The sequence below is a fragment of the Hyla sarda genome, chromosome 3 (genome assembly GCF_029499605.1).
Source record: "Hyla sarda isolate aHylSar1 chromosome 3, aHylSar1.hap1, whole genome shotgun sequence".
Lineage (NCBI taxonomy): Eukaryota > Metazoa > Chordata > Amphibia > Anura > Hylidae > Hyla > Hyla sarda.
This window is the reverse complement of record NC_079191.1, coordinates 218,193,782-218,217,053: the sequence shown is the minus strand read 5'-3', so window position 1 is coordinate 218,217,053 and position 23,272 is coordinate 218,193,782. Positions and strand designations below refer to the sequence as shown.

Genomic DNA, 23,272 nt, shown 5'->3' with positions numbered 1-23,272 from the left:
CACGGCCCTAATGTTAAAAACTATCCTCAATCAAAATGCTCACTACTCCCCTAAATGAATTCTCTGAAGGGTGTAGTTTCCAAAATGGGGTCAGTTGTGGGGTTTGTCCACTGTACTGGTACCACGGTGGGCACTGCAATTGCAGCCAAAGGATAGGGGATAAGATGCCTGATTGCAGGAGTCCCGCCGCTGGGGACCCCCGTGATCTTGCACGTGGCACCCCGTTTGTAATCAGTCCCCGGAGCTATAACGCCCCCTCCCATAGGCTTGCATTGAGGGGTGGAGCGTGACGTCACACGGGGGCGGAGGTGTGACATCACACGCCGCCGACCTGGTGGTCGCCCGTAATCAGACCCGGAGCGAACACGCTCGGGTGACTGATTACAAACAGGGTGCCACGTGCATGATCACGGGCGTCCCCAGGGGCAGGACTCCCGCGATCAGGCATCTTATCCCCTATCCTTTGGGTAGGGGATAAGATGTGTAAGCAACGGAGAACCCCTTTAAGTGCAATACCTTAAGGTAAAAGTTCCAAGAACCATTTGAGGAACCCATTTTGGCTTATTCCCCCTCTGCCCACCCTCACCCTCTGTTAACCTCTTCAGGACGCAGTGTGTAAGTGTATGCCCGGTGTTTAAAACGGGGTCACGCCGTGGTCCCGGCGGCTTATGATAGCCGGGACCCTGGGCTAATAGCGCGCGGCACCAATCGTTGTGCCACCGGCTATGAACCCTTCAGATGCGGCGATCAAAGTTGGTCGCAGTGTCAAAAACTAAAGTAAAAGCTTCCCGGCAGCTCAGTCGGGCTGATCGGGACTATCGTGATAAAAAATGTTGTCGCACAATGAATTTTTTTTCCGTTTTACCGTGGATTTTTTGGTAAAATGACTGTCACTGCAAAGTAGAATTGGTGGGGCAAAAAATAAGCCATAATATGGAATTTTATGTGCAAAATTGAATGCGTTATGATTTTTAGAAGGTGATGAGGAAAAACTGAAAATGGAAAAACGCAGAGTCCTTAAGGGATTAATTCAGGTCTTATTATTTACATATCAAGGCTTTCTTAACTGGCAGTAGTTCTATCCAGTACTTATTATATTTCATATATTATTTTATGTTAACACTGACAAAGCAAGAAAGGTATTTTTCAATTGTGTCTTTTGAACTTCATAAAATCCTAAAAGTCCTTTCTTTTTCAGGAGAAGACAGCAGCTGAAATGTGGCAGAGTTACCTCCTTCTCACCGCTCCCCTATCCCAGCAATTATGTGAACAATTGCGGCTCATACTAGAGCCTACAAAAGCATCAAAGCTCAAGTGAGTAGATGTATATTTCATGGAGAATTCTATGCACTTGTTATAGTAGCTGTATACCAGTGTGTATATATTTTTTTTTCTCTTGTCCAGATTTGTCGACTGACTTATTTATAGACTAAGAACACAAATCTGTGAGGTTACTTTAATAAAGTAGCACTTATATAGGAAGATTGTGTATATACTGTGTACGTGTTTCCTCAAATCTGGGCTTATGTATTGTATTAAATACTAGAATTGGGTTTGTGTGATATGGATAAATATTTATGGACCATATAAACATGTGATGTTGTCTATATGGATTTTAATGTGTGTATAAAAGTGTGTGTGTGTGTGTAAATGTAATGTTTCTATATATATATATATATATATATATATATATATATATATATATATATATATATATATATATATATATAATGTGTAAATGTGATATTAAAAAGATTGTAGGAGATTCAGTGTGATCATAAAACATTTATTAAATACAGTTATAATCACCTACCCCTGCAGGGCCCTTGCAGGTGGCAGGAATTAATACAGATATAGAAATATACGTTAAAATATGAAAAAAAAATAATAATAAAAGTAAGCCAGCTTATGGTTAAATGTCCAGGATATAAAATGAATAAGCAGCAGTTGGTAGTACGTCGTTGGTGGTATACTGGAGTTATACTCCTATGCTCATTGGTGGTACAGTAATAGTTAGTATTTTACCACCGTTAGTGATATAATGGAGTTAATACTCCTATGTTCATTGGTAGTACAGTGGGTTAGCAATATGCAATGGTGCACAGAACCACTTACCTGACCTCCCAGGCGGTGTCCCTATGCACACTGACGGGCTGGCTCGGCTAGCGTCCAGCACAGTTGGATGTGCCAGTCTGGAGGGAAAGCTGCACTTCTCCGCGTGGTCCTGTGGTGCCAGACTGGCACGGCGTGGCGTCCTGTGTAGAAGCGCACGTAACAGTGCTGATGTCCTGTGTTGCTGCACATGTAACAGTGGGCCGCTCACTCGGGGCCTCCAGCAGTTGCAAGTTGGATTGTAAAGATCCTGGTTTCTATGGTGGTGAGTATAGTATAATAGATTGCTGGTATATGTAGAGGCTAGACGCGTTTCGAGACGTTCATCTGTCTCTTTTTCAAGTAGCACTTTTGCTTATATAGTGCAGCATAGGCTGTTAGAGCATAATGTAGATTTAAACAAATGGTGCTGTACAACTAGTGATAGTGAGCATGCATGATATGAGCAAAAAAAGTGTACTTCTTTAAATGGGTGTTAAAGGATATATTTAAAATTTGTCTGAACAGAAGACCCTGCAGAAAAGGTGTAATTGTATCCACTGAAGCTGATTCCTCCAATCTTGCTGTTTCATATTACAGGGGGGATTACAGAACTGGAAAAAGACTGAATATGCGAAAAGTGATACCATACATAGCCAGTCAGTTCAGAAAAGACAAAATCTGGCTGCGCAGAACAAAGCCCAGCAAAAGGGAATACCAGATCTGTTTAGCTATCGATGATTCTTCCAGTATGGTCGACAACCACTCCAAACAGGTTGGAATTTATCTGGGTATTTACGTAATATAAGACAAGTTGAACTTGGGATTCTACTTGATCCAGAGAAAGGAAAAAATAAATTAAAAAAATGCGAGAAATTCCTTCCCAACTCTAAATATGGCAGAGTAAATCCCTGGATGATCATCCCACCTCCAGAAATCTAGTACCCGTTACTTTTCAGGAGAGCCCCCTTGAACTTATGTCAGCCATCACAATATCATGTGACAGTGCGTTTCATAGTTCACTGCTCTTACAATAACGAATCTCTGTTTTTGATGGGGGAAACCTTTCCTCTAAGTATAGGAAGATTTCTGCACTTTCCCTTGTATGTACGATGTTATCAAATTGCCGATAAGACTTTTTTTTTTTTTCTTCAAACTTATAGCCAAAAGTCTGGTTTGTTAGTGATCTGGTTTAACAAAAATTAAGTTGCATTTATTTTCCAGCTTGCATATGAGTCCCTGGCAGTGATAGGAAATGCACTGACACTTCTGGAAGTTGGACAAATTGCTGTGTACAGGTAAGTAACAATCACTGAATGTTTAATGTTATATGTAGCTTCTGCACTAAACCTTTTTACCTATATAGGCATATTATCAGGAATGCTACTGCTAACCCCTATATCGTGTTATATAAAAACGTGATGTAGTACACAAAAAGTAAGCAATTATAATTTGATTCTTTGCTGTTACTGTGGTACCAGCCAATTTGGAAATCCTCCATTTGCCCTTGAAAAATGAAAATTGAGATTTTCTGTTTAGCTCCACTAGACTGGTCCATTTTTATGCAGATGATCTGATGTATGAAACTAATATCCATCTTTTAATTAAATCCATTTGCATAATTGTAGTTCAATGTACTATCAACACAAGTGTATTCATGACTTCCCTCATGGGGACCTGAAAATTTTAGTTATGCTTGCTAAGTATCCGTAAGCTCACAGGATCTGTTTCTATCTTAGTTTTGGAGAAAATGTTAAGCTCTTACATCCCTTCCATGAACAATTTAGTGAGCAGTCTGGCTCCAGAATACTAAGTCAATGCAAGTTTCAACAGAAGAAAACCCTACTGGCCCAGGTAAGGAAGGAGACCTGTTGATAGGTACAGGCCTATTCATTGTCTTTGTTTCTCCAAGTGTTGATTTTATTTTCCTTTTCCCCTACAGTTTTTAGAATCTTGTGTGATTATGTTTGCTGCAGCACAACAAATGCCTCAAAGCAGTAATCTAGGTGAGTGAGAATGTATAGAAGACTTTGTATTATATATTATGATTATTATACCAATGTGGCCAACAAGCATGTGTAAACCAATCTATTTTACATGTCCAGTGGACTTCATGAATGCATAGGTATCCTATGTATGCAAGTTTCCTTTTCCATTTACCTCTCTAAAGGGGAAATTGAAACAATTGCCCTAAGCATTTCACTCATGTCTTTGGAGAGACTAAATCCTCCTTTTTTTGGTGCTTTTCCTATGTAGCGTTTTCTTCCATGTTTTAAAAACAAATGTATTGCATTTCTCAGTTATTATATGCACAGACTTGTAACTTAAAGGCACGGTGTGTGAGCACTAAAACCTGTTATGTCTGTTCTGCCTGTAATGTAAAAAGACGAAAAGACACAATAAAACTAAAAGACACAATGAAAATACACAATAAAACAAGATATATTAACATATATGTGTATATATATATATATATATAGATAGATATATATATATATATATATATATATATATATTTAGCACACTATGTGATTTTTTACATAGTGTATAGCCAGGCAATGCAGCTAAGATTTTGTACAATAAAAAACGGCTCAAATAGCTTTGGCTTAGTAAATTGTCTATGGTGAAAGTTACCTTGCTCCAATTTTGAAGACTAAAAACCTACCACCTCTTGCTGTGGTCAGATGTTAGAGAACTGTGAGTAGGATTTTTAATACAGTATTATTAGTTTACTGCACTTATTGAACAATTGTGATTTCTAGAGATTGCTCCATTTTTGAACATGGAGAGCTGAGCAGATTAGGTTTAGGTCTGGGCTTGGGTGTTTCTTGGGTGGCCCCAGCTATCTATGCATTCTCATATAAGCTTGGCTGTCATTTATTTAGTGAAATCGTCCACTGGACTCCTAAGCTCAGAATAAGCAGGTACTCAGTGACCACCTACATCCTACGGAGCTTCAGTTAGCGCATACTAAGCTACATATCTTATTGCCTTTATTTTCTCCTATGTCTGTTTATTATGTTATCAAACCTTATTTTTATATAAACTAAAAGTGGTGGCCCGTCACTAGCAGGACTAGGGTATATGGATTACATTCAATGGAAAGGACTAGGGTCTCCTGAAATGAAGTTGGTCTCGGAGATGTAACGTCCACGACAAAGCTTTCACAACTATAGAGGCAAGAAAGAAATGAGACTGCACTCTCCATCCAATGCCGTTTTATTCAATCATCTAAAGGTGCAGGCGGGTGCGGAGGCAGGGGCAAACTGGAACAGGCTGTTTCACACTAAACTGTGATTATTCGAGCTGTTATACCGGCTTGAAGAAGTGCAGTTCAGTGTGACCCAGTCTGTTCGGGTTTGCCCCCTGCCTCCACACCCGCCTGCACCTTTAGATGACCGAATAAAATGGCGTTGGATGGTGAGTGCAGTTTAATTTTTTTCTCGCCTCTATAGTTGTTAAACCTTACTTTTACTATACAATTTAAGGGCCTATTCACATGTACAGTGTCCTGTGCAGATTTGATGCTCAGTATTTGTAACTGCCGATTAGAAGCTGTGCTCAGTCATTTAGTTTACATTGAAATCTGCAACAGAAAATCCTGCAAATCAAATATGCACAGGATACTTAAAGGGCTTTACAGGACTTTTTGTTTAATGGCCTATCCTGTAGGGCTTGATGCAGCCTTTACAACTTTAAAACAGTGTAGTGAAATGAGATTTTATAACTTAATAAATGGGTGTCAGAGAAAAGAAGGCCACAGTTAGTTTTAGCTCCCTCGGTATGAGCTAACAGCCGGTATCTGCAGCTGTCAGTCATTTCCTCCTGCTTTATAATGTGATACAACAGATTGGTTAATTGTTTTAATATAAGTGGAATTTTTACACGTGATTACTGTGGTGCAGTTTTTAGTATGAGGAATTCCTAGTAATATGTATTTGTGTAAGATAGAGTATGCAGCAAAGCCTGAAGCTAGCACATATATGTTCTGCAAATGTGTGAATAAGTCAGCAGGTTGTGGAAACATGTTTTTTGCTCTTTTAAAAGACAATATTTTGACTTGTGCATAGAACCCTTTCTCATATTTCTTCAGTGTTCAGAATAAACATATTAGCCCAGATTTATCAGTGTGAGAGAGAGAAAAAAGAGATTTTCCCACATGAACCAATCACTGCTTAGCTTTCACTTTACCTCAGCTAGTTACCTGAGCTGTGATTGCTGGGGGAAAATCACTCTACTTTTTTTCTCTCATGCAGTTTAATGCACGCTGGCCCAGATTTATCAGTTTCTTCCTACTCCCTGAAGGCCTTGACCCTCCTTCCACATATGCATTACAGTTTAGTCAGAAAAATTTGAAACTTGAGATCACCAGCCTGATAAGAATGTTATATTTGGTAATGATTCCTAAATATTATGTTTTATTTTAGAAACCGCCCAACTACTTATCATAGTCTCCGATGGAAGAGGATTGTTTGTAGAGGGGAAAGACCGTGTAACAAGGGCAGTAAAGGCAGCCCGCAATGCTAACATATTTATTATTTTCATTATTTTGGACAACCCAACTTCCAAGGTACGTACGTTTTCTAGTGGCTTCTTGCTGACATGGGGCTACTTGGTACAGCAGGTCATCATACAAATAGGCAGTAATAACAGTAATGTCTGCAGTCATTGAATAATGAACAACTGGGGGGATTTATTACCCATATATGGCAGCTTTCCATGGAAATATGGCTGCAAATTATGCAGAATGTCTGCCTGTGTTTTCCCAGCAGACATTCTGCACATATTACGCTGTGTGAACATAGCTTTAGCCCACCTGTGCTGCTTTATTTAAAAGGATTTGGGCTTTAGCTGGAGAGGGTTGGCCAATGAAGCATTAGATTTATCATAACTTATGCCTGAAATCTATTTCCGCTCATAGCTAGTGTAGATTTATGAAAAAGCTTTTGTCTCTTAATACATCAGGTACATCATATGGCAGCCTTCCTTTTCTTAAGCCCAGTGCGATCTCTGTTTCAGTTAACTTCTTTTCACTCTATTTTCAATGTTGCTATTAACACTTTTCATATGTTTTTAGGATTCCATCTTGGACATTAAAGTGCCAATTTTTACTGACCCCAAAGAGATGCCAAAAATGATATCTTACATGGAACAATTTCCATTTCCATTCTACATCATCCTTCGAGATGTGAACACTCTTCCAGAAACCCTTAGTGATGCCCTCAGGCAGTGGTTTGAGCTGGTGACTACCTCAGAACATGTGTAAACCATGTATGGAAACATGCACAACAGTCTGCGCACACAGCAGCAGAATGGAGAGATTATTTGGGAAGAGTCATGGAACTGTGCACAGCGAAATAGAATGAACAGCATGTCCTGCAGCTCAGGTCAAGTCATTTCAATGATGCAGGAAGCTATGCAATGTACCTTTTTAAGTAGAAAATGGCATCCTCTCAAAAGGTACCCATCAGCCATTCTTGTGTACAACTTAAACCAGTTCATTGTAAAACCAAGCACACTGCTTCTAGCGCTGCACAGCAAGTGGACATATGGAAGGAAAGATTGTAACGTACAATATGTAGAAATGTAGGACATGTTTGTATTTTTCCCAAGTAAAACAAAACAAAATCCAAGGTTTTATTTTTGTAATAAACCAAAGTTCCCTTAAAACTGTTAAATCCGAAAATCTAAACATTTCTATTCTTGTTGTGGTCTAACTTGTTTTCCATACTCCATATTGTGTTGTAAATCACAACATTATACTGTGAAGCCTGCACATTTTGTACTATATTGTTAGGACATACACGTTATTTGTCAGTCGTGTCTATGGCCTTATTTTTTTTTTTTTATTTGTTACCCCCATAGCTATGCAGTCTAATAAAGATCATTCGTAACTGTATCATTCTGGTTTATGAAATGAATAGTACAGTTTTAAAATATGCATTCTGAGTTGGTCTAAGGCACAAAGGGTTGGCTTTGAAACAAGCATTCAGACTTCTGTGTGAAATTCTGTGCTTTTCTGTTATGTATTTTTCTCAATGATTATTGGCATCTGTTCTCTTAGGACCTGGACCCTGAGAGATAAAAACATGTTGCTATGACATATCAGAAGGTCAACCTATGAATGGTGTCAAAAAGTATAATAAAGCAACTTAATGTTATTAGCCATAGTGCAGCAATTTTCCATACTACGGTTTTAGGTCCGGTCACAAAACCGGATACGGGTCAAAAATGAGCCGACCAGCGCTGGTCCGGCTGGGGTACGGGAGCGCCCAGTTTTCCCCTCCCCCAGCCGGATCCGGCACCCATACAGTGAAAACGAGGTGTGAATGCAGCCTAAGACACACCTACCTATGGACAGAATGAGCTGAGCTTCACCCACATACTAAAATTTACAGAGCATGGCATCCACTCTCTGGCACTGAGGGGTGGAAAAAAACAAAAACATTTCTTATAATAAAAGTCAATGGAGGACAAAGGCTACTTTACTCTTCCTTTTAGTGGTACAAGTCAAGGTCTCTCTGTGTGTACCTCTGACCGAAGCATGTAAGGGAATAGGACATTGCCTCATAGCTGGGCTTTTTAACCTGTAGCTAGCTCTCTGGCTGTTCTAAACTACAAATCGCCGTGCAGGGATCTTTGGAGCCGCTGGAGAGCCAGAGATTCAGCTGTCAGGGCATGCTGGGAGTTGTAATTTTGCAGTAGCTGCAGGCCACATGGTAATGAACTTTGTAAGGGTAGGGTTACACCTGACCCATATTGTGCCTCCTGCTGCTGACAAAAACAAATCCAGCCCCCCTCGACCCGCCCCCTGGCCTGCATGCACAGTGTACTCCTATATCGTGATGTCTGAGTGCAATCGTTGACTCGCAGGCCCTCAGTTTGGCTGGAGGTGGGTCGAGGAGGGCCGGGTTTGTTTTTGGCAACAGCAGTAGGCACAGTGTGGGTTGGGACACTGGCAGATCAGCAGCTTAAAAAACGCTGCAGATCAGTTACGTGTGACCCTAACCTAAAAGAGGATCCTCCAGGCTGCCAGGGCATAAGCGTTGTAGTTTTATAAAGCTAGAGTGCCACAAGTTGCAAAACGTTTTTATAAAACAGAAGAGTGTGGTGATTTCATAGTATGCCACCATGACTTCTCACCAGTTTAGGGGGGTCCGCTAAGTACCTCAAATAAAAAACTGCAGGCAACTTATTACAATCAAAACACACTAAGGTGGTCAGGATATGCTGGGCGTTCACCATAAAACCAATATCCTTTGTTATAACATTCCATGTAATCACAATTCACAAAAAAGTAGGTCAGGCTGATCTGCAGATCCTTTTAAGGCTTAAATGGTAACTGAACCTAAAATATGTATTTTCAGTGGGAAGGAGTCTACTGCTACTGTTATCAGTCTGACTGACAGGCTAAGACACTACTATAGTAGTAAAGGAATCCATATTGGCAACGTTTTTTTTTATCATATATGCATTTCAGCCCCTTTAAGCAACAGAAGCCCAGACGTGACCCCAGAAGCTGGGCGTTACCCCCCTCTTACACACATCCTGTAATAGGTGGGGGATACAAGATGCTGTGGCCATCATCCCCACTGGTGTAGTTTAGTCACTAACCACGCATTCGTGCATCACAAACAGGAAGAAGACTAAGGATCCTCCTGTGGCGGCCTTCTACCGACATCTATCCATAGAATTCCAGCCATAAAGCCACCCCTTACCTAATGACCCCCTGTGTTCTCAGAACACTACAGGCATCACCTTGTACTTGCCCCTGGTCTCTGCTCCAGCCATCACTTGGTTTCAGCCTCTCTTTGCTGCTGCCAGTTCCACAGAAACAAGATGGTGGCTGCTTTCCTTTCTGTGTCCCATACCGCAAAGGTCAGTTCTGCAGGACTTCTGCTATAGCGGCAGTGTTTATGTTGTGAAAAAAGACCTGTGATAATACATCCATGTGAAACCGGGCAAACTCCATTTACTGCACTACTGCCCAAGCCCCTAAGAAGCCTAGATTTTGGCATTTTTTGTAGGCAAGCGAGAACATCTCCAGAAGTTTTAGAAAAGTTGACTGCAACAGACCATGCTCCAGGAGAATTGTGCTCCATTCTTGTTCAAAAGGAAGCACTTCTCTGGAACCTTTACTCCCTCTAGTTTGTGATGCCTGACCTTCTGTTCTGAGATGGGGTCAGACTGTCTGTTTGCTGCACACATATAGGAGCACAACTGACACCGCTGGGTCCCGATCCTGATTACTTGAATGGGTTCCGTTAGGTGTCCGGTATTTTACAGGGGGTAAAAAAGGACAGGCACAATTTTTTACTCTGCTCAACTCCTGTACTTCCAGTGGACTGAGTAACGGAGTGCCCTAAAGTGGAGAAAGTCTGCTGTGTGAACAAGCCTTTAAAGGGGAACTCCGAAAACTTTTTTCAAATCAACTGGTGCCAGAAAGTTGCACAGAGTAGTAAACTACTTACTTATATTTAAAAATCTTCATTCTTCCATTACTTATCAGCTGCTGTATGCTCCATGGGAAGTTGTATTTCTTTCAGTCTGACCACAGTGCTCTCTGCTGACACCTTTTTCCATATCAGGAACTGTCCAGAGCAGGAGAGGTTTGCGATCGGGATTTTCTCCTACTCTGGACAGTTCCTAATACACAGTCTCAACTGTGGTGAGACTGAAAAGAACTCCAGTAAGAAATACAACTTCCTGTGGAGCATAAAGCAGCTGAAAAGTACTGGAAGGATTAAGATTTTTAAATAGAAGTGATTTACAGATCTGTTTATTTTTCTGGCACCAGTTGATTTGAAAAAAATTATAATAATTCCACCGGAGTACCCCTTTAATATTAAAAACCTCACTGGATTTTTGTTTCTAAGACAGGATATTCTCTACAACTCTCCTCCAGTATCCCTTAATATATATTTGTACAATAATCAAAAGTCACATTGAAAAGCTTTCTATTTCACTAAAAAGGCTCCAGATTGTTTGCTTTGCCAAAGAGGAGGAGCATTGGAGGTTGGTTGCAGACCTCAATTTTTATTCTTACTGGTCAGAAAGAGGTTCAAAATGGGGTCCACCATGTCTAATTTCAGTTCTTCAGAGAACCATTTTCATGACCACAATCAAGGACACCAAGCTCAATATCCCTGTCCTTCCAGGCTATCAGCAATATGAACCTATTATTTGTTTAAGAGGTCAGCAACAGATCATTTTTAAGATCAAGTGTAACAAAGTGCCATATTCTTCATAGTCTTTATTAATAACAAGGACATATATTGGGATAGATAGACAAGTGTGAACAGTGAGTAAAGGTTGCTGGACCTGTTTTGTAAGCTGGCAGAGAGCTCTACAGTTGTTAGTGAGGGAATTACATATGTATAGTTAGTGGCCCGACAGGCCAGGCTTTCATTTTGTTTTCTGAATTAAGTTTTGTTTTGTCCTGCAACCTGTCTAATAAACCTGACTAATGGTCAGATTGCATATTAAAGTTGGTGTGGACCTGCTTTTAATGAAGTAAAAGATCTGTGTGGAGATGACTTGGGGGCCCTGGGGAGAGGTGTGTGAAAAGGACTTTTGGGGTGTCTGGCAAGGGGGGCAGAAGAGCCTGGATAGGACTTAAGGGTCTGGGGAAGGGGGCAGAGAAGTGTGGAGAGGAGTTAGGGATCTGGGGGAGGACTTAGGGGTCTGGGGGCAAGGAAGAAAGAGGAGCATGGAGAGGACTTGGGGGTTTGTGGAGAGGTGAACAGAGAAGCCTAAAGAGGATTTAACCATTTAAGGACCAGGCAGATTTTCACTGTGGGACCAGAGCGTTTTTTGTACATCTGACCACTTTCATTTTAAACATTAATAACTCTGGGATGCTTTTACTTTTCATTCTGATTCCTAGAGAGTTTTTTCACGACATATTCTACTTTGTTAGTGGTAAATTTTTGTCGATACTTGCATCATTTCATGGTGAAAAATTCCAAAATGTTATGAAAAAATAGAAAATTTTGCATTTTTCTAACTTTGAAGCCCTCTGTCTTGTAATAAAATTTATTTAGAATGTATTTTCCTTACAAGCAAAGAGGCTCCTATTATGCCATTCTTTCTTTACTTGCTCAAATAGCAGCAAACAAACAGTTAACATAACAGCAGAAAAACTTTCAGGTGGTAACAGGAGTGCTATCAGGTAACTAGTCCACCAATCAGCATCCAGCACAGGTAATATAAGGTCCAGATAGCTCTGTCACTCCCTCTTTCTTTGCTGCTCTACTCAAAGATAAGTTCTATATAGTGTCTGACAATTCTACATTTGTGGTTTTGCATATATGTACATTGTGTTTCCCTTATTGCAATATATATTCATTCCTATTCAATTTACCTTATTCGGTTATACCCTTATTCATATTGCTGTGCAGTCAGTTTCTCCAGCATGTATTTTTTTCCCTCACTGCCGCCGCCCCTTGTTTCTTGTATTTCATTTTCCTTCCTGTATCATTCCCCTACCGTGGTTCATGTAGTTATACCATCTCCGGGTTCAGTCGCATTATCGCATCTTTTCCCTCACTTTCGCGCGGCCGCTCCTGTTACTAGGCAGTTTATCCTCTCTCCCGACGCGATCTCCTCAGGTATCATGAGACTTCGCACTCCTGTGCTGATCTTCTCTTAGGCGCTGCTGCGGCTGTCATTGTCTCAGCGGAGTGTGTCCTGTCACAGCGAACAATGTGTTCTCCTCTTATCTCCCTGTCTGGGTACTCTAGGCATAGTATTTAATAATTACTTATAATTATTAACACCATTAGATTTACCTGCTTGTATTTGTTGTTAATACAGCCAGCAAATAGTAGGTAATTATGACTGAGGAGAATAATGCTACACAGTCCCCTCTCTCTGCCTTTCCCTCAGGGTATAAGGATTTTCATTACGCCTTAGATGAACACATTAGAAATGTGGTTGACAATTCTGTGACTAAATCTGTCAGTTTAGCTGTTCAAACAGGTATGGGTTCTATACAGGATTCTATTGCTAAGTCAGTAATTATGGCAGTGTCACACACTACTGCTTCCAAAAAGAAGCACCCTTCTACCCTGTCCGACATTTTTTGGTCGGCGGAGGACTCCACCTCTGGCTTGGCTAAAGGTTTTTAAAAATCTGGCAAGCGTTCTCATAAGAGACGCCACTGTAAAACCGATCTTCATCCACCTACAATAGCGGCTTTACGCCAGGAAGATCAGGGACACTCGTCTTTTGCACCTTCTAAAGGTAGCACATTTAAAGGTGAGCACCTAAAGCACCACATACCCTCGTCCCGCGAGGAGATCATTGTTAAGCGTGTTAATAGAGCCTCTAAGAGATTCAAGCCAGATTCCTACAATACCTCCTCCAGTCAAGGGTCCTCTGATGAGGAGAGTGTAATAATTTCTGATTCTGAATATGAGGATTTATCTGATAATCAGGATTCCTCTCAAATAAATGCTGAGAAATCTGCCCCTGTAGTCTTGGATAGTAAAGGGCTTCCATTTTTTGACCCTGATAATATCAAGCACCCCCTGCTCTGGGGAATGGGAGCCCCAGCCTCGGGTATCAGAATACCTTTGTGCCTGGCTCAGGAAACCTCTGGACAAATCAGCCAGAAATAAAATGAAAGCTGAATGTCCAAGGCCCACTCTTCCAAATAAAATCTCCCAGACTCCTGAGTTGGACCCAATTATTGCCAAGTACTTATAAAAAGCGGGCAGTAATCCCAAAAAAGGGATAGATCGTTCATTAAAATTTTGTCAGGATAAATTCCTTGACCTCTTGGGGCCCCTCACCAAGATTGTTGATTTGTCCGAAGAAGCTGCATCTTCTGGCCAACCCATCAATGTGGAGGATGGGCTCAAAGAGCGATTTGCATGTTTGGAGGTGTAAATGCGGCCTTCTGCTGCGAAAGGCGTAGAGCTGTCCTCCTTAAACTCTATCCCCAATTAATGCACCTAGCCAATACAGAATCGGAATCCCAATCTGAAGGTCTCCTCTTTGGGGACTCTTTTATCAAGGAGATCTCCAAATATGTAGGGCTGTTCTCGACGCTTGACAAAGCGCAGACTTCCCTGAAAAAAGTGTTCCAGAGAGAGGTTTTTGGTAAGGCCGGGAAAGGAAGGGGCCGCTTCCCCGGTCGTCAAGGTCAAGAGAGACAGTCCTATAAAGGTCCCTCCAATACTGACAGAAGCTACCAGGGATCGACTTCATACCAGAACTCTCCCTTCTTCCCTACAAGAGGCAGACCATGGAGAGCAAGAGGTCATCGAGGCTACCCCAGATCGCGAGCTTCTACAGGTAAGAGTAATGAATCCCCTTTCTTCCCAAATTCCATTAGGGGGAAGACTAGCGTATTTTTCCTAGCTTGGCAAATGATCACATCAGACGCCTGGATTCTGAACACCATAACAGGTTACCAAATAGAATTTTGGCAAACTCCAGTCCAGAAATGTCTTCCCCACCCCATTTTCTTCGCTCTAGAAGATTAGAGTCTCGTGAACGCAGAAGTGATGGAATTATATTCAAAAGGGGCCATTTGCCTAGTACCTTACCACTCTCAGGGTTTTCTCAGCAACCTCTTTTTAGTAAAAAAAGGATGGCAGCCACAGGCCTGTAATAAATCTGAGAGAACTAAATTACTTGAAATTAGTGAACTATATTATGTGAAATACCAACACTTCAAGATGGAAGGTATCCATCTTTTAAGGGATCTTTTGTCCATAAACGATTGGATGGTCAAGATAGACCTAAAGGATGCCTATCTGACGGTTCCAGTACATCGTCTGCATCAACCTTACCTTCAATTCCTTTGGGAAGGCCAGAAATGGCAGTTTCAGAGTCTCCCTTTTGGTCTATAGTTGGCCCCCTGGTGCTTTACAAAGCTTTTAAAACCAGTGGTGGCGACATTGAGGAGCAGAGGTGTTCGTCTTATAATCTATCTGGACGATATCCTTATCATGGCTCAATCCCTTCATCTAATCAATCTTCATTCTCAATGGACCTTATCACTTCTAAACGACCTGGGATTTCTAATCAATGTAAGGAAATCTGTTATAACCCCTACAAAGGAGGTAGAATTTTTGGGCTTTACAATAGACTCACGTGCGGCCCTTCTAAGTCTCACCAACAGGAAATGATCTCTAATACGGAAAGAGATTCGGTCCATCCTGAACAAGGATTTGATATCCCTGAGGAGCATAGCCCGTGTAGTGGGTCTTCTTTCAGCATCAATCCAAGCAATATTTCCAGCTCCTCTCCATTACAGAGCCCTACAACGTCTCAAGGCTCAACACCTGAGAGAGGGCTTGGCCTACTCAGACGAGATAACTTTAAATTCGGAAACCAAAGAGGAGCTCTTATGGTGGCTACATCACATACAGGAATGGAACGGAAAAACTATTTTCAATTCCATTCCAGATCTCATCATAGAGTCAGACGCCAGTCGGTTGGGTTGGGGAGCCCGTTGTGGTCATTCCTCTACAGGAGGCAAATGGTCAGAGGAAGAAACTTCTCTTCACATCAATTGTCTGGAACTTCTTGCAGGCTTCTTTGCCCTCAATAGTTTCGCGAGAGATAAGTCTCATTGTTGCATCCTATTGAAAATGGACAACATTTCGGCGGTTCAGTACATAAATCGCCTAGGAGGCACAAGATCGAAGCCTTTGGCAGACATTGCCAAAGAGCTTTGGCATTTCTGTCTGGACAGGAGTATTGTCCTCAAGGCGGAGTATCTTCCAGGACTCTCCAATACGGTAGCGGATAGGAATTCTTGCTACCTAATCGACAACAGTGATTGGTCAATCGATCGCCAGGTCTTCCTCCAAATCAACTCTCTATGGGGACCCTTTTCCATAGATCTGTTCGCTTCTCGATTGAATCGTCAAATCCCTCAATTCTTCAGCTGGCGACCAGATCCCGAAGCTCTGGGAGTGGATGCACTCCGTCAAATTTTGCCTCCTTCGACTCTTTACGCTTTCCCCCCCTTTTCTCTCATTCCGGGAGTTCTCCTTCATGCCTTAACTCAACAAGCAACTTTAGTGATCTTGACCCCTTGGTAGCCAACCCAGTCATGGTTTCCCCAGATCTTGGGGATGACAATAGATGTCCCGCGCATCCTTCGTCAATTCAAAGAAATTCTCAGAGATCAGGCAGGGAACCTTCATCCTCTGATAACTTCGGAACTTCTTCATCTTGTAGTATGGTTAATATCCGGACGGCAGAGTTTGATTCACAACTTTCACAGACATCTAGGGACATCTTGTCCGAGGCCTGGGCAACAGGCACCAGATCAGCTTACCGATCAGCCTGGAGACTATGGCTACATTGGAGCATGCAACTGGATTTGAATCCCTTACATGCATCTATTGCCAACATCTTAAATTTCCTTTTCTTTTGAATTTGGGAAAGCTTATCGCACCATCAGCGTCTATCGCTCTGCTATATCCTTTTTTTCATCCCCCTGTAAATTCTATTCCAGTTGGCCAACACCCTTAAGTTTGCAAACTCATGAAAGGTATTAAGTTCAAGAGACCTCCTCGTCCCAGATATCATTCAACTTGGGACGTTACTTTGATTTTTAATCTTTTCAAATCATGGGAGGTCAATGATCTCCTCCCTCTCAGGCTTCTATCTTTTAAGCTCACCGTTCTTCTTTGTCTCATCTCAATTAAAAGAATTTCGGATGTTAGGGCTCTAGATATTTCCCACAGGACTTTTTCCCCTCAAGGCGTACACTTCACTATCTCCAGACGCACTAAGACTAACCTTCATACAGTCTTTTATCCAACTTTTCCTCATCAAGAAAAACTGTTTAGTTCAGTGTCTCAAAGCTTATGAGGCTAAAACCTCTCCCATCAGACAAGAAAACTCTTCTCAACTACTTATTTCATACTGTAGACCCTACTTGCCTGTTTCCTCTTCCACCTTAGCCCGATGGGTCAAGAATACTATGAAGCTAGCTGGCATTGATACTTCACAATTTTCAGCTCACTCCACCAGAGGAGCTATGTCCACTAAAGCTTTCCAAGCTGGAGTCTCTTTATCTGATATTCTTAGAACAGCCGATTGGTCTTCAGAATCCACTTTCAAGACCTTTTACTTTCGTCCAGAGTCTCATTGTTGCATATTATTATTGATGTTTATTGTGACCAGCTTCAAACTGGCATAATAGGAGCCTCTTTGTCTTGTAATAAAATTTGAGATTTTCCTAGTGTTCTATGAAGGAAAATATGGATTTTATTAAAGACAAGAGGCGAGTATTATCCCTCCCTTCCCTATCATCATGTTTTGTTTGTGTCTCCTACAGCCTCTTCGTTCCAACATCAGTGGATCCTGTTTTCGACCAGCCCGTTTCTGCTTCTGGATCATACTTCAGTTTTACAGTCTTCGTTCCTTTTGAAATCCTGGAGTCTTCTGTTCCGTGATGTGTTGTTCCAGTCTTTTGTTTCTTAACCTTATCTTCAATCAAGTTTACACCAAAGAAAGAGGGAGTGACAGAGGTATCTGGACCTTATATTACCTGTGCTGGATGCTGATTGGTGGACTAGTTACCTTATAGCACTCCTGTTACCACCTGAAAGTTTTTCTGCTGTTATGTTAACTGTTTGTTTGTTTGCTATTTGAGCAAGTAAAGAAAGAATGGCATAATACTCGCCTCTTGTCTTTAATAAAATCCATATTTTCCTTCATAGAACACTAGGAAAATCTCGAATTATATATTGATTCACATATACAATATGTCTACTTTTGTGTTTTCATCATAAAGTTGACATGTTTTTACTTTTGGAAGACATCAGAGGGCTTCAAAGTATAGCAGCAATTTTCCACTAAATTTTCAAAAGCAGAATTTTTCAGGGACCAGTTCAGTTTTGAAGTGGATTTGAAGGGCCTTCATATTAGAAATCCCCCAAAAATAGCCCATTATACAAACTGCACCCCCCCAAAAGTATTCAAAATGACATTCAGTAAGTGTGTTAACCCTTTAGGTGTTTCACAGGAATAGCAGCAAAGTGAAGGAGAAAATTCAAAATCTTCATTTTTTTACACTCGCATTTTCTTGTAGACCCAGTTTTTGAATTTTTACAAGAGGTAAAAGGAGATAAATCTTCCTAAAATTTGTAACCCAATTTCTCTCAAGTAAGGAAATACCTCATGTGTATGTAAAGTGTTCGGCGGGCGCAGTAGAGCAGTGTTTCCCAACCCAGTCCTCAAGGCACACCAACATTCTGGGTTTTTTCAGTTACTCCATTGGAATAGAACAGGGAAAAATTAAAATCCTGGACTGTTGGTGTGCCTTGAGGACTGGGTTGGGAAACACTGCAGTAGAGGGCTCAGAAGGGAAGGAGCGACAATGGGATTTTGGAGAGTGAGTTTTTCTGAAATGGTTTTAGGGGGCATATCCCATTTAGGAAGCCCCTATGGTGCCAGGACAGCAAAAAAAAAAAACACATGGCCTACTATTTTGGAAACGACACCCCTCAAGGAACGTAACAAGGGGTCCGCTGAGCCTTAACACCCCACAGGTGTTTGATGACTTTTCGTTAAAGTTGGATGTGTACATTTATTTATTTTTTATTTTTTACACTAAAATATTTTTTTTAGTTTTCCACCAAATTTTACATTTTTACAAGGGGTAATAGTAGAAAACACCCCCCAAAATTTGTAACTCCTTCTCTTCTGAGCATTGTAGTGTGCCCGCAGTGCACTTGACGCCCACACATGGGGTATTTCCATACTCAGAAGAGATGGGGTTACAAATTTTGGGGGGCATTTTCTACTGAGCATGGAAATACCCCATGTGTGGGCATCAAGTGCACTGCGGGTGCACTACAATGCTCAGAAGCCGAGTCACATTTGGATTTTGGCAAGCACATTTTCCTGAAATGGTTTTTGGGGGACATGTCCCGTTTAGGAATGTCCCATTTATGGTGCCAGAACAGCAAAACAAAACGACTTTGAATATGTAAATTCTTTTTTTTTTTTTTTTACTAAAATGCTGTTTTTTCCCCAAATTTTACATTTTTACAAGGGGTAATAGAAGAGATGGGGTATTTCCATACTCAGGAGAAAATGCCCCCCAAAATTTGTAACCCCATGGGTGGACATCCAATGTACTGCGGTCGCACTACAATGCTCAGAAGAGGAGTCACATTTGCAAATGTTGCTGAAATGGGATTGGGGGGGGGGGGGCATGTCGCATTTTGGAAGCCCCTATGGTGCCAGGACAGCAAAAAAACAAAACACATGGCATACTATTTTGGAAACTACACCCCTTAAGGAACATAACAAGGGTACAGTGAGTCTTAACACCCCACAATATTCATGAAGTGGGATGTGAAAATGAAAAAAAAAATATTTTTTACACTAAATTGCTGGGGTTACCCCAAATTTTTCATTTCCACAAGTGGTAAAAAGAGAAAATGTCATTGTAAATACATTTCTTTGGAGTAAGGACATACCTTATGTCTTGACGTAAACAGCGTGCAAACTGGTCTCAGAGGAGCAGGTCGCATTCAGGGGCCTTGAGCTTGCTGCCTATGGAGCCAGAACAGTGGGACCCCCCCCTCAAGGGGCATTACATGGGGTAAATAACTGGGGTACACTAAACAACTAAAATGGGGTACAGTGGGACATAAAACTATAAAACAGGTCATGTTCCCAGAATGATGACCCAGAGTATAGCCAAAACTTAAAAAAAATATGCCCACCCCAAACCCTATGCTCTGAATCATCATTCTGGGAATGTGATGTGTGGCCGTCCCTAACCTGTTGCCTCAAATGCGCACCCGCTCAGGTGGAGAGAGAGCGCTGCACATTTGAGGCAACAAAAAAGTCCCCGATGATAGTGACTCAGTGACCCATGACCCAAAGAAAAAAAAAATACTCCCAGAGGTCTTATCAGTTTTTTTTTTTTTTTTTTTTTTTTTTTTTTTACATGAGTTTTGGGGCAATTTAGTGGTTTTATGGAGTTAAAATTTGGAATGTACTCTGGACTTGGTACATTGGGGTCAAATTATTATAAAATGAAAAGGGAAAATTTAGTACTGAATGGAAGTGTGATACTCCCTGAAGCAATTTTTAATGCAGAGGCCCGGATGATCGGGGCAAGTGTCACATTGAGTAGTGGTATCCTTCCGAATCCCCCTCCTGTTACACACACACTGCATTTTTTCTGGGATCGTCCCTTCTTTCCAGTGTGGGGGACTTCACCTGGAAAGTGTTGGCCTGGGACGATCCTGGCACCTATAACTCCAGGTTTTTTTGGAAGTCCGGCCTGCTCTTTCCCGGTCGCCAAAGATCAGGACCTTTAGGACTTCTTCTTGGAACTGGAGGAATGTCCATGTGTTGCCAGCATACTGGGACAGTACAAAAGAGTTGTACATGGAAACCTGTACCAAGTAGACCACAACTTTCTTGTACCATACCCGTGTTTTTCGCATGGCCATGTATGGCTTGAGGACTTGATCAGAAAGATCAACTCTCCCCCATATACCGATTGTAGTCCAGAATACAATCGGGCTTGAGGACCATTGTTGTGGTACCTCGCACAGGGACGGGTGAGCTGCCGTTACCATGAATAGTGGTCAGCATAAGGACATCCCTCTTATCCTTATACCTGACCAGCAACAGGTTTTCATGGGTAAGGGCACGGGACTCACCCTTGGGCATAGGTGTCTGGATCAAATTTAGAGGGAGGCCTCTCTGGCTTTTCCGCACGGTCCCAAAAGCGGATGTGGATCTGGCGGTAAGGGATGTGAACAGAGGGATGCTAGTATAAAAGTTGTCCACATACACGTGGTAACCCTTAACCAGCAAAGGGTGCACAAGCTCCCAAACGATTTTCCCGCTAACACACAGAGTGGGGGAGCAAACTGGGGGTTTAATACGGGAATCTCATCCCTCACACACTCTAAACTTGTAAGTGTACCCAGAGGTACTTCCACAAAGTTTATAGAGCTTCACGCCATACCGCGTCCACTTCTAGGGAATATACTGGCGGAAGATGAGTCTCCCCTTAAAACTGATGAGACTCATCGACCGAGAGGTCCCTGAGGGGTACGTAGGCCTCCAAAAATTTGGCCCCAAAGTGATCGATGACTGGCCTCATTTTGTAAAGCCGGTCATAGGTGGGGTGGACATGCCTCATTATCTGCATAATGGAGGCATTTCCGAATGGCCTCAAACCGCCTCCGTGCCATGGCCATACTGTAAAGCGGGGTCTTGTATAGGACGTCCCTGCTCGAGTACTGCCTGACACTTGGCTTTTTGACCAGGCCCATATGCAGCATGAGGCCACAAAATGTCTTTATTTCTGCTGCATCAATGGCGTACCATTCATTGTGCCTGGCCAAAACAGAATCAGGGTGGTGGGCGATGAACTGCTGGGTGTACAGATTCGTCTGCTTCACTATCAGATTGACAAAACTGTCACTGAAAAAAGTTACTGAAATAGTCAATTTCAGTGAATCCAGAATTGTCAATCCGGAGTCGCCAACAAACTCCGAAATCCGTGGCTGATAAGCCTTCGGGGGGTCTCCAGACAGGGTCACCCAAGGGGGGCTCTGGTAAACTTGTCTGGGGGGGGGTTGGACTCCTAGTACCAGTGGCATTGTCGCTCGTATGATGAAGAACACAGAAATGTAGGATCTTCATCATCCTCACTGACAGATTCAGAGTCGGAGGCAAGAAAAGTGTATGCCTCCGCTGCCAAAAATGCCTGGCGAGCCATCACCTTTTTTCTACGGTGGTGGGGGGGTGGCTGGTTTGTGTGTGTGTGGGGGGGGGGGGGAAGGGCTGCGGCCCCCCCCCCCCCCCCAAAAAAAATGAGGCAAAATGCAGCGCCCTGAACCCCTAATAGGGCCTGGGTCACGCTAAATTAAATTGTGGCGGACCCTTTAGGTCCTATTAGGGGGTCGGGGGTGGGGAAAAAATGTAACTTTTTTTTACACTTCCTTTTTACTTTACTTTAACCCTACCTCTCCCTGGGCTGTGATCTCTTCCTGCTCTAACAAGGGGTCTTCTTCTGTAAGGTGCTCCGATCAGGGGGGGTCCCTGGCTCCTCGCAGCTCTGCCTGCTGAATGAACTCAGGGGGCTAGCAGAGCCGCAGACGATCGTCTGGCCAATAGCAGCGATTCTGGGGGGGGGGGGGGGGGGTGACGAAATCGCCACCTCCCCATAGATACAGTGGGTGATAGGGGGTGTATCGCCATGTACCCGCATCACTGGAATAGCCTGGGCATTGGCGCGGGGTGCCTGCTGATCGATATCAGCAGTCACCCCGGCCCGGTCCCCGCCGGACTGGGGTACGCCTTTGGAACGCCCTTGGTCCTTAAGTACCAGGGAGAAAAGGCGTACCTGTAGACCTTTGGTCCTTAAGGGGTTAAAAGGGTTCTCCGTTGGAAAACATTTTTTGTAAATCTACTGGTGCCAGAAAGTTACAGATTTGTAAATTGCTTCTATTTAAAAATCCTCTTTTTTTCTTTCCAGTCTGACCACAGTGCTCTCTGCTGACACCTCTGTCCATGTCAGGAACTGTCCAGAGCAAGATAGGTTTGCTATGAGGATTTGCTCCTGCTCTGGCCAGTTCCTGATATGGACAGAGATGTCCGCAGAGTGCACTGTAGTCACACAAAAAATAAATTTAAAAAGAAAATAATTTCCTGTGGAGCATACAGCAGCTGATAAGTACTAGAAGGGAAGTAATTTAACTTTCTGTCACCAGTTAATTTAAATTAGTTTTCCATCGGAGTACCCCTTTAAGGGTCTGGAAGAGGGCGGTGGAGCCTGGAGGAGGAATTAGGGGCTGGGGATGGAGGAGCCTGGAGGAGGACCTAGGGGTCTGGGGAGGTAAACAGGAGCTTGGGGAGGACTTAGGGGTCTGGGAGAGGGGTACAAAGGAGCCTTTAGGAAGACGAAGGGGTCTTAAAGGAACAGAGGAGTCTGGAGGAGGAGAATACAAGTGTCTCGAGGAGGACAGAAGAGCCTGGAGGAGCAGGACAGTGCATGGGTGGGATTCAGCTGAATTTAGAAGAAACTGTGTGTGGCAGTATTATTATTATGGGCACAGTGTGTGGAAGAGTTATATTCAGAGGTTAAAATGTCAGAGTGTGGCAGGGTTATATTCAGGGGGTACAGTGTGTGGCAGGGTTATAATGATTATTGCCCTCATACAAGTATCTA

General features: G+C 42.5%; 1 protein-coding gene across 1 annotated transcript in view; it reads left to right on the top strand.

The window, feature by feature from the left end:
- Positions 1 to 8,816, top strand: part of MDN1 (midasin AAA ATPase 1) — a gene marked incomplete in the record, with an annotated part of 346,772 nt that extends 337,956 nt beyond the window's left edge. The window contains 7 exon segments of the mRNA XM_056566109.1: positions 1,199 to 1,314; positions 2,692 to 2,866; positions 3,316 to 3,389; positions 3,831 to 3,945; positions 4,034 to 4,097; positions 6,519 to 6,661; positions 7,169 to 8,816. Coding sequence (XP_056422084.1) covers positions 1,199 to 1,314; positions 2,692 to 2,866; positions 3,316 to 3,389; positions 3,831 to 3,945; positions 4,034 to 4,097; positions 6,519 to 6,661; positions 7,169 to 7,357 — 876 coding nt within the window.
- Positions 8,817 to 23,272: the final 14,456 nt, after the last annotated feature.